Source organism: Aptenodytes forsteri, unplaced genomic scaffold, assembly GCF_000699145.1.
Source record: "Aptenodytes forsteri isolate BGI_AS27 unplaced genomic scaffold, ASM69914v1 Scaffold151, whole genome shotgun sequence".
NCBI classification, from domain to species: domain Eukaryota; kingdom Metazoa; phylum Chordata; class Aves; order Sphenisciformes; family Spheniscidae; genus Aptenodytes; species Aptenodytes forsteri.
In genome coordinates this window covers 6,273,312-6,284,343 of record NW_008795939.1, presented here as the reverse complement: position 1 = coordinate 6,284,343, position 11,032 = coordinate 6,273,312, and the positions used below count along the sequence as shown (strand labels likewise).

The 11,032-nt window shown below is 39.3% G+C and overlaps 1 protein-coding gene across 1 annotated transcript in view; it reads right to left on the bottom strand.

The window, feature by feature from the left end:
- Positions 1–661: 661 nt before the first annotated feature.
- Positions 662–11,032, bottom strand: part of TJP2 (tight junction protein 2) — a 66,947-nt gene continuing 56,576 nt past the window's right edge. Inside the window, exons 16-25 of the mRNA XM_009285288.1 lie at positions 9,254–9,441; positions 8,071–8,166; positions 7,884–7,963; positions 6,630–6,840; positions 6,109–6,209; positions 5,514–5,726; positions 5,051–5,161; positions 3,729–4,067; positions 3,215–3,300; positions 662–1,578 (exon numbers count right to left, since the gene is read on the bottom strand). Coding sequence (XP_009283563.1) covers positions 1,410–1,578; positions 3,215–3,300; positions 3,729–4,067; positions 5,051–5,161; positions 5,514–5,726; positions 6,109–6,209; positions 6,630–6,840; positions 7,884–7,963; positions 8,071–8,166; positions 9,254–9,441 — 1,594 coding nt within the window. The 3' untranslated portion in view covers positions 662–1,409. The remainder of the gene's footprint in view (positions 1,579–3,214; positions 3,301–3,728; positions 4,068–5,050; positions 5,162–5,513; positions 5,727–6,108; positions 6,210–6,629; positions 6,841–7,883; positions 7,964–8,070; positions 8,167–9,253; positions 9,442–11,032) is intronic.

Below are 11,032 nucleotides of genomic sequence, written 5' to 3'. Positions count from 1 at the left end.
GGAGGTTTAGATTGGATGTGAGGAAAAATTTCTTTACTGAAAGAGTGGTGAAACATTGGAACAGTGGGAAGTGGTTGAGTCCCCATCCCTGGAGGTATTTAAAAGACGTGCAGATGAGGCGCTTAGGGGCGTGGTTTAGTGGTGGACTTGGCAGTGTTAGGTTTACAGTTGGACTTGATGATCATAAGGTCTTTTCCAACCTGAGTGATTCTATGATTCTAATGTATTTCCTCATTTGAGATGCAGCTGTTCCTTTGTTTCAACAAGAAAATTCTACCTTTTTTTGCTTTAGGAGAACATTAGAAAACCATCTTTTCTAGCACATGAGCAAAATAAATTTCTCTATGAGCCTTTCAAGAATTTTTATTCTATACAGCAGAATTAAGGATAAAGAGCAGAAATGGGAAGGCAGAAAATACTCTAAAAGGTAAGTCTCTTGCAGGAAGTCCGTAGTTCTGTGTCAGTTTTCTTTTAAATCACAACAAATCTTAAAATGATGTTCAGAACACTGGGAAGCAACATCAACAGTGACATTTCCCAGTTACCTGAACAGCAGGAGATGAGACCCTGAACTGAACAGTGTACTGCTGTAAGTATACTCATGAAAGTCAGAGACGCTAGAAGACTAACACTGTTGAAAAGAAAAATAAGATACACAAGGTTTGTCTAGAATATATCCTTTATTATTTGCAGTCTGTGTAAATTTTAATACATGATTGAATTCCTACATCATTTTCTCTGTTTAAGCACATCCTGGTCTTTTCCAACAACCCAGTCAATTGCACCTCTTATGTACAGTCAGTATTTATGAAATATTGCATATGCATCTACAAACTTAGAAAAATAACATGCAAGGGAAATTGTTACCATGAAACTGATAAAAAAAAGATAGGTAAAACAGTCAATCCCCTTTTAGTGTGTTATGGCTTTGCACCAAGTATCAGATGTCAAAACAAACAGTTTAAGATGCTTCTTGTTAAAGGCACTTACTGTTCTTCAAATACACTTTCAAATTTAGTTCTATTGCATTAAGAAGTGTATCTCTGGGATCATACTTTCATAACACGGCAGAACAGTCCAAAAAGGCAGCATTAATAAAAGGGAAAAAAGGGTTTTTATGTTAAAATACGAAAACACCAAGAATTAACACAAACTTTCAGGATTTGGTCCTTATAAAACAGGCAACAGCATTCAGGCAACAGTGATTTCTTTTCTTAGATGCTAACAAAATAATATCCCCAAAAACGAACTCTTCCAGTTCCAGCGTATAGATATGTCTAAGTTGAGTAGCGTACCCTCTAACACCACCCACAATAAAAATATAGCTTTTCAAGACTAACTACTGCTCCACTTTGGCTGTGAAGGAAGAAACCTCAAAAAGAGCATTATACACGCAGATACTAGTAAGCCTACAGTTCTGTGTCTCTGTATCTGGATGGCTGTCCGTAATACCCCTTCTTAGAGTGGTCTGATAGCTGCCGACGGTACTCCTCCTCCTCCTCTGCATCGCTGCCGTAACTGCCACGGTTCTCTAGGTAAGGTCTAATAGGAGGTTTCTGGGGTTCTGGAGGTCTGGAGCTAACACAGCAAGACAGGGAAAGAGAGAGAGATAATATTTACTTCCATTCTGAAAAGCTGAAAAATAAATTATACTCAGTACCGGCTTTATGGCCATGTACAACCTAGAAAGGCACATGGAACAAATGAAACCCCTTCTAGCCCATAAACAATTGCATGGCCATGGTAAGCCTATCTGGAGAGGCATCTTATTTTCATCAAGCTGGAGCCTGATGTTGATTTGATCTACTCAACCTACCTGGAAGAATGCCAAATTTAAAACGATTAAACACCCCTGCACACACATCAAGAGCTTTATAGCACTTTATTCCCTGAGCAGAGAGGTTTTCAGCCATTGCTGCTACCCCAACTGACACTTTCCTCAATTATTTTTGCACCAGATTCTTTCTGTGCCTGCTTCTTCTTTTGCATCCCCAGTTTCCTGTCTCAAAGTCTGAAGATTTCTTATGTGACATTTCTAAAATTGATAGCCTTCTCTCCTCACTCAAGGTTCTCACTAGGGCTCTTATCCTTAAAAGTGGGCAGAACTAACCAACACATTTGCTTTTTATACATTGTGGTGCTACTCATTTAGTGTGACACTAAGCAGATATATAGAAATAAAATCTGCCAAGGAAGGGCATTTCCTCAGTTTCAAAAGCCATGATTTTTGCAATCCTGCATTGTACAAAACCAAGATGTTATCCTCCTTCCATATTGCCCCAGTGCTTAAACACTCCCTCTAGGCCAATCATTAACATTCCTGTAAAAAGGCAACAGCGCTGATTTCTGTATGTAAGCAAACACTCTGCACGTGGTTAAAGATTACTTTTTAGTACTTCTAAAAAGCTTCCAAGGCTATAAAAAAAGTATGCTTTTCTGAACACACCAAGGAAACCTGAAAATAATCACTTCATGTTTTCCATTTTTGCATTTTAGATTATATACTATGACATCAAAGGATTTGATTCACTAGAAAAAAAAGTCCCATTTCTATTGGCTATTACTAAGAGGCAAGAAAAACTTGAAGTCCTGCAGAGCAGAAAACAAAATGCATCATACAGTGTGTTAGCTCTTGCAGAGGTGACTGCTCAAGTCATAGAAATATGGGGTGTGTAGGGTAAGAACTCATTGGATTTTAATGAAAGACTACTACTCTCATGAGACTTGATGGGTGACCTCAGGCAAGTTTCATCCTCAGTTTCCCTACCCACAAAATGCATCTCTAACTGAATAAGCATTTAAGTAATTAAGTGTTATTAAGTAATTGAAACAGCAATTATTTTTAGGATAGACTAACAGTCATCAAATATCTAGCACAGGAGAATGGACATCAGAGGACATGAATGCAGAAAAGCTTCTGAGTAATACTGATTGGGGCAAAAAACTGGCTCTGCAAATATTTCAGCAAAAGAATATAGTGTTTCTCCTTAGGTAACTCAAATACTATGAATGAACAAAAAGAAAAAAGTATCCTGAAAAACAAGAAGAGTTCACTGAAATTTTGCCCCACCTTTACATAATCTTTGAGGCACAACAACAAAGTGATAGACCAAGGCAGGATTATTTGTGTGAATAAAAACTGGCAAGATTGGTTTTCCTCCTGCTGGTGAAGTAAACAATCAAGACAGAATACTTTAAACTGGATACACCTTACCTCATAGGCTGGGGCCAGTTCTGTTCTGACTTCGGTGTTTTGACAGGGACAGCATATATATCCGGGTGCTTCTGGGCTATTTCAAGCTTTAAAAGAAAGCAGGAGAAAATAACTGTTCTTTTTAAGTCTATCCATTAGGGATCTTAGACTGTAGATCTAGCAGGTCACAGCTACATCTGAAACAATTAAAGCCCAAATTGATAACTGATCTTATTCATATTCCTACAATTATATAATCTTTTGCTAGAGTAGCAATTCAAAGTGCACGTGAAAACAATGGATTGCCAAAAGCAACAGGACTATTAGAAGTCAGCTTTCTGTAGTTACAATAGGAAGCCTTAAAATACGTCCTCTTTTTACATCCGAATCCACACAATGGTATGTCTGTATGTGTGGTTTCCCAAACTTCTCCCTCCAGAGGCAACACAATGCAAGGGCATGATTTTCATTTTCAGGATGCAGGCTGTTCTATATGCTGGAAAGCACAGCAGGGGGAGAACGCATCTCTTCATACCCTGGCATTCTGGGCCTCTTGGAGCTCTTGCATTCTTTGCATCCTCGCCTTATGATCCATCTCCTCAAATATTTTTACTTTCCTCAGCACAGATTTTGGAGTATTTTCTTGTTCGCTTCCTTCTTCTTCCAACTTTGCCTCCTCCTCCTCCTCTGCAGGTGGGACTGCTGGCTGAGAGTTTCTCAGGATAGGACGCCCAAAGGCAGGTTTCACAGAAACAGGTGGTGGTGCTGCCTTAGCTGATACAGTTGAAGTCTCACTGCTGACAGCAATGTTACTTGATTTGGAGTCATAGTTCTTGGGGAAGTCATATACATCCTCTTTGTTTTGTAACTTTCCCTGTAAGTGTAAAACACGCAAACAAAGTTCACATCAGCAACTTCATAATTTTCTTTTCAAATGAAGGCTTTTAACTGAAATTAATCATTTTGCCTATGTGTTTAACGGTGTCAGTCTTCATCCAATGTAACACTTGAAAGGTATTAGAACTGCTGCAACATTTTGGCCACACACTCATACACTACACATTAACCTATAGAAGACTAGCACATTTAGACTTATTTGTCCCATTTGTTAAGGATTACCAGAACTACAACATGTGTTAGGGGACAGCACAGAGAAAACTGACCTCCCAAATGATTTGTCAGTACTACCTAATGTAGAATATCACTGCCAGGAGTTTAGAAGTGCACAGGACCCAAGTCTGTTTTCTATTCCATCTTCATTTTCCTTACACGTGTCCTACTCTGCCCAATCTCCTTTGTCAAGGCATACTTGAATATATTTTCAATACATGCAGTATGTGAGGGCACCCATTCTCAAAGAACGGACTTTGGGGTCAGGAGAAATCAGGAATTGCTAAGAGAGAATTTGGTGTCCAAACATCGTAATTTTTTTCCCTCCATCATTCCTGAGCAAGGTGTGAATAAACAGTTAACATCAATTTCTAGTGATGGAGACTGATTTCAGAGGTGGTAGATTCTGGTTTTGTGCTTCACAATAACGGCCATCAGATACGCTTTTCCTGACCATTAGCCTACCTTTGTTCTTGCTGAGCTAAAAAACTGCCTTTCAATTTGTTAGCAGACACAAAAAGGAGCCTACTTTCTTATTCCATATAGAGATCACACATATTTGAAGAGAACTGTTATTCTTTAAGTTTTCTCTCTGTTTGATCCTGCAACACCTTCAGTCATTGCTTCTCTCCACACTTAAAATGTTTTCTAGTCTCTGATCATTCCTATTGCTCCTCCTAATGTGCCACCCTGGAGAGTTCTCCAGAAAGAGGAACTTCATATTCAGACTTGTTTCTACAAGTTTACCTTAGGTGGTTCAGGCTTGAATGCTGGAGGTGGACTCGGTTCTCTAAGGATCTCCCTGCTACCAGCTTTTCTCAACTGAGCCCTTGGTTCTGGACTAATTTTTTTTGAAGTCTATGAAGGAAAACAGGAGATAAAAATCACTGCAGTATCCAGTAATTCAATCATTTTTTCTCTCTCTCAAGTTTACTATTTTGGGAACAGTAACCAGGAGTCAAATGACTGTCAGCAACCTGACCACAATCACTGCAGATGTAATTGCAAAGTTCAAGGTGATGAGACATCATCAGGAAACCTATCAAGTTAGGCAGAAAAGCAGAGCTATTATTATTTTTGCTCTACACAATGGAGCTCTAAAACACTATCAGAGGTAAGACATAGCTGCGGTTTAAAAAACTCTCATTATTAAGCCATACATACAGGACTTTCAGAAAGTACAGTCTTGTTGAAAATTCAGTCATCTCACCTCCTCATGATGCACAGGTTCAGAGGACCGGCTAACAGATGAAATCGTTGGTTCGTCCAAGGGCTCATCAAGTTCATTGTCAGTGTATGCACCTCCTTCTCCATCTGTATCCTCTAGGTCACTGATCAGCCGACTGTCACAACTCAAATAGTCAGCACCCATTGCAGTAAGGTAAGACATACGATCATCTGCATCATCTTCCATGCCATCCATCTAGAGAAAAGTTAGTAAGAATTAAGGAACAAAGATTAAATATATAAGAATTAGAGTCTAGTTAGGTCTCAACTTCATGCCAAACAACTCCTTAAGAATGACTTTGCAGAACTGAAAGAAACTCCAATGCAGAATCATAAAGGGAAGTCCTGTAAAAGTTTATCCCTCCTCACCACTCTCCCCTAGCCACAGCATTAGTGATGAAAGCTCCAAAGTATAACAAAGAACAATAGTAAGTAATGTTTTATTACCAAGAAAGATATCAGCTGACTACTTGTCTAACCTATCCAGCATGGGCAAACAAAATTTTGCGCAATTTCTACTGGCAAGAGGTATCTTGAGACATCTGTATAGCTTCATACAGTATGGACTGACTGCTTACCTTTCCTTCTGATACCCATACTGCTTCTCCTTGCTGTTGCTGAATTGTATCTTTCAGACTACCATACCAGCTATCGTTGGTTGAATTCAAATTGATGGTGGCTGTAAAAATTGAAGGAAAAAGTATATATACACAGCAATGTGATCCTTTATCCAGTCTTTGCTGTTTAACACTTTTTGTTTTAGTTATGCGAGAATGTTAAACAGCCATTTCATTTAGATCATTGACAGAAGCATGGTATTTTTATTTTATTGTTTGTCCATTCCCCAAGCTTATTAAATCACTTATCTTTTAATGACAGTATGCTGATTCACCATTTCTTTTGTGTTACAATTTGGCTGAACTAGGAACTTTGGAAAAAAGTCAATGCAGGGATTGCTCATGACCATACCTTCACACCTTTTTAGTTCCAGCCTGCATGAGTTAATCTGCAGAGTAGTAAGTGGATGTCTCAAGACTCACACAGTCACATCCACTGCTCTCTTGGAAAGCAGGTTAGACACCTTACCTGTCTTCCTTACCTGTAAAGAGGTGGGAACAAGTTTTCTTCAGTTTGTTTGCTTGCTCATAAAGTTTTCTTGAGCTCTTGTTAGATGTGGAACATAGCCTTTGTCTCATGGTTTTCACACCCTGCTTACTGTCTGGGTTAAAGAAGACCACAATTGGAAACCACTGGGTATAATTTAGCAGGTCCACTGCTTTAGGAGTCACATCCAACAGAGCATGTTTATCCTGTTAACAAGAAAGCCCAGTCAGTGTGCTGCTTGTGGGGAACAAGAGGAGGTGGTTGGAACATGGTATCCTAGGAAAACCAGGATATATTTGTCCAAATAAGACCACAACCTGTTTGATTTTTTCGCAGTTATATCAGACTCAGAAAGCACAGCAGGCAGCCTTTTTCTTTCAGCTCCATTTTTCTGAACAGCTTTTGCCATAATATCCACATTCTTATGTTAACTAACTCTCATGTTAAGTAAAATGCACTTATTCCACTTTTTTTTTAAAGAAGTAGTGAAAGTTAACTAGCTTTTCTCTCTACCTGCCCCTACCACAGCTTCCACTACCACAACTATTTGGGTGCTATCTGTGAACTTTTATCTACACTTACTAGCTGAGAAAAATCTCACTTTTTTCATTTAATACATTCCTTCTTAGCTACTTCTAGCGCAAAGATGAATGGGATTGTCAAATGTGTGCTTCAGTGGGGCCTTCTGGCATCAGTTTTATTGGGCTCAGGACAATAAGCTGTGGAGTACATTCTTTTTGCCTAAGTTTTTTAGGCTTCTTGATTACCACCTACTTACTTGATCTCTAAACAGTATTATAAAAAGAGTCAATGCAGTCTCAGTAGATGCCACTTAGCTATGATAGTCACTTCCTGTGCTTCAGAGTTACTACTATTGAACTGAAATCTAAAACATTTAAGTTTCTGATAACAGTAAGAGCAAGTAGGGCGCTGCACAACAGTAAAGCCTCCATGGCAAATTCAGAAAGCATATAGTAAAACACAGATGCCGTTCTGTTCAAATTTAGAATGGACTAAGGAAAGAGAATTTAATTTCCAATATCAGGTTCACCCTCCCACTTGGAGGACAGCTATCAAAAATACAAAAATTGTTGTTGAACAATTTTGAAACAGCCCTATCATTAAGCCATTAAGTCTGCTTATTGCAGAAATAGATGCAGTGAAGATTTGAGGACTCTAAGTTTTAGGAGCAAACAAATCACATAGCATGCCTTTGAGTGTAAGCAAGTTTCACAGAGAAATACTCTACCTGCTCAATGATTTGCCTCACAGTGTTCAAGCGCACTACCCCAGTTGACTTCTCTGAACCTGCGTCTCTGGGTTCTGTCTCTGCAAAGACAACATTTTAGCTTATCTAGAGTGGCTGGGCAGCTGTGATTATTAAGTTATCCATTCTCTCAGTTAAGGATGATAAAGAAGCTAGGAAGACAACTTACTTGCTGTCTGGTACAGGTGAGGCAAATCATTTGACAGCTTCTCCATAGCGAGATCTGCAATAGGGCCAAATATCACCACAGGTCTCTTAAAACCAGCTGAAAGAAAAATATTTGGAGAAAAGAGATCTGATAAGACTGTTTTTTTATAGGTAAGTGAAGTGGCACAGACAAGATCCTCAATTACTATGCAAGGTTATGAATAAGTTGAAGATATTAAAAAATGTATTTTAAAAATTTTATTTCTCAAAAGTTTGCGCAACAGCGTAACTCATACAGAAGCTATTTTTATCAGCTGAGAAAGCAAAGGAGATTGTTTTAATTTAACAGCTTCCTTATTCCTTCTAAGGAAGATGTACTGAGAGGATTCTACATTCTGAAAACATACAGCAGATCTTCAGTAATCTTTCCATCCAGCAAGATAGCATGAACATTGACCCAGTGGGTTTTGTGTGAATAAAGATACAAACGCTAAACCAGCTGCAGGGCAGCTTGAAGAAGCAAAGAAATGCAAAATTCTGTTATGCTTATGTCAAAGCAAGTGCAACACAGTCCTCACAAGTTAATGGGGGAATGCCATTCTATTGCTCAGTCTTTATCTTGACATCTGGGAGCTCCTTTAAAATACTTTTTACTATTTGTTTTGTTCCACGATACTGTCATGTGTGAATACCCAGAAAATTATCTTGACTTGCTCAACATCACTAGTAATATAGCTAGTTTAGAGTCACGGAGATGGACCACATCAACCTTGATTACATTTGGACAAACTGCTGAAAATACTTGGGTTTTATTTGCTCTCAAAGTAATGTTAAAGTGGTATTTATGAGCAAGCTAAAGATTGTGATTGATCGCAGGCATATGGATTGTACTTTCAGAGCTAGCCAAAGGGAAGCTGAGGAAACAAGAACACCCTGCTTGTTTCTTCCTTTTTTCATTTTAAACCTTGAAATTGGCACATGCAATTTGGAGGCAAATGAGAACAGCAGCACTTAAAAAACATAAAAACCTTTTTTCTTAAGAGTAGTTCCTAGCATCCAGAAATTTGCATTCTGAGAAAAATGTCATCCCTTCCTGTTGCTCAAATTTAACATTGAGCCCAAGTTGTTTGAAATCACTTACTTAGTTGACCAAACATTTGGACGCTAAACCAGCCAGGCAGCTGGCTCACAGCAGTCTCACTTACCCTCACGCAACTGAACTCGCTCATAAGCTGGGAATTTTGTGCTCACAGATGCAATAGCTGTCAGATCTTCACGACTCTTCCTCAGATTCTTCTTCACTCCAGATCGCTGGCCACGTGTTCTCCAGAAGTCTGCCCTATCGCTTGAGCCATCTTTTTGGGCATTTTGAACACTGGCCATCTGCTCAGCTCTGACAGAGAAAGCACAGAGTTCATATGTACAGAACTAGTCAAAGAGGGCAAAGGTGCTTTCACTGAAGAACAACGGATTTTGAATTTGCAACAGGTAATTTGCCAGACAGACAGCCATGAGTGGAGGAAAGAATAGAGGCGTCCAGGTTCTTTTGCCTTGGAACAAACACAGTGTCAGAATGATGCTCTGACTCGCCACAGCTACAAGATTGCTGGACAGGAATGAGTCCTCAGGTCTTAAACTGTAACTCACACAAGCATAAATAAAAGAATGCAACTGCAAAGAGGTAGTCAGAGAGTGCAACTCTGGACTGCAGACCTAAGAAATTACTGTCACTATTCTCTTCTCCATTAGGCCTTGTAAGTTAAGTCACTACAGCACAGAAACAAAGCCTGGTTTGGTCAGATCAATTAACAGAGAGGACAGAATGTACTAGCCAGGATAGAGGCAGGGGAGTCACATAAGAAACATATTTCAGGAACTTCTGTACAATGCAATTGTGAGCTTTTTTCCTCCATCTTAAAATCACAACCATGCTCAAGACATTAGATACAGTCTAAAAATACCCTGATTTTTTTGCTGATGAATTTTAATACTTTTACTCATTGTGCACATTTGAACACTTACTATTACCTCACATGAATTTTTATTAGGAAAGCATATTTAAGCAAAAAACATTGCTGTGATTCACTCAATATTTCACACAAAAATAAGGACTACAGCTACCAAGAAATATTAGCCTTGGAATAAATTCTTGAAACATTTCCCGTAAGGATATACAAAAGAAAATCAACCACTGAAGTTCTTTTAAAAGATTAATCATCAGAGTATTCTTGCGCACAGTCATAAGCTTCCTAAGGTGTAGGGGTTTTTTGCTGGTTTTTTTTGGTTTGGTTTGATTTGGTTGGGGACAGGGTGGGGGGGCGAAGGGGTTAAAAAAGGCAAAAAAAGCAAAAATAGGACCCTCCACCCATCTTCTAGAAGAGGAACTGCAGCAGCTAGTGGTCAAAGCTTGGTTGATTGCCAAGACAGGAGCTCTAGGTCTGTGTTGCAAATACCTGATCTAGTATGTAGGTAACACCATCCTCTCTCATCCTGTCCTCACATAATGCCACGGTTCTAAAATCTACAGTTTTACAGGCACAATTGTTGTGAAAGTAAAGGCAAAACAATTTATTTATTCTTGTGTCCTGGTTTCGGCAAGGATAGAGTTAATTTCCTTCTTAGTGGCTGGTACAGTGCTGTGTTTTGGATTTAGGGTGAGAACAATGTTGATAACACACCGATGTTTTAGTTGTTGCTAGGTAGTGTTTACACTAACCAAGGACTTTTCAGCTTCCCATGCTCTACCGACTGAGAAGGCTGGAGGTGCACAAGAAGCTGGGAGGGGGCACAGCCAGGACAGCTGACCCAAACTGGCCAAAGGGACATTCCATACCATGTGACGTCATGCTCAGTACATAAACTGGGGAAAGCTGGCCGGGGGGGCCGCTGCTCGGGGACTGGCTGGGCATCGGTCGGCAGGTGGTGAGCAATTGCATTGTGCGTTACCTATTTTGTATATTCTTTTATCATTATTATTATTTTCC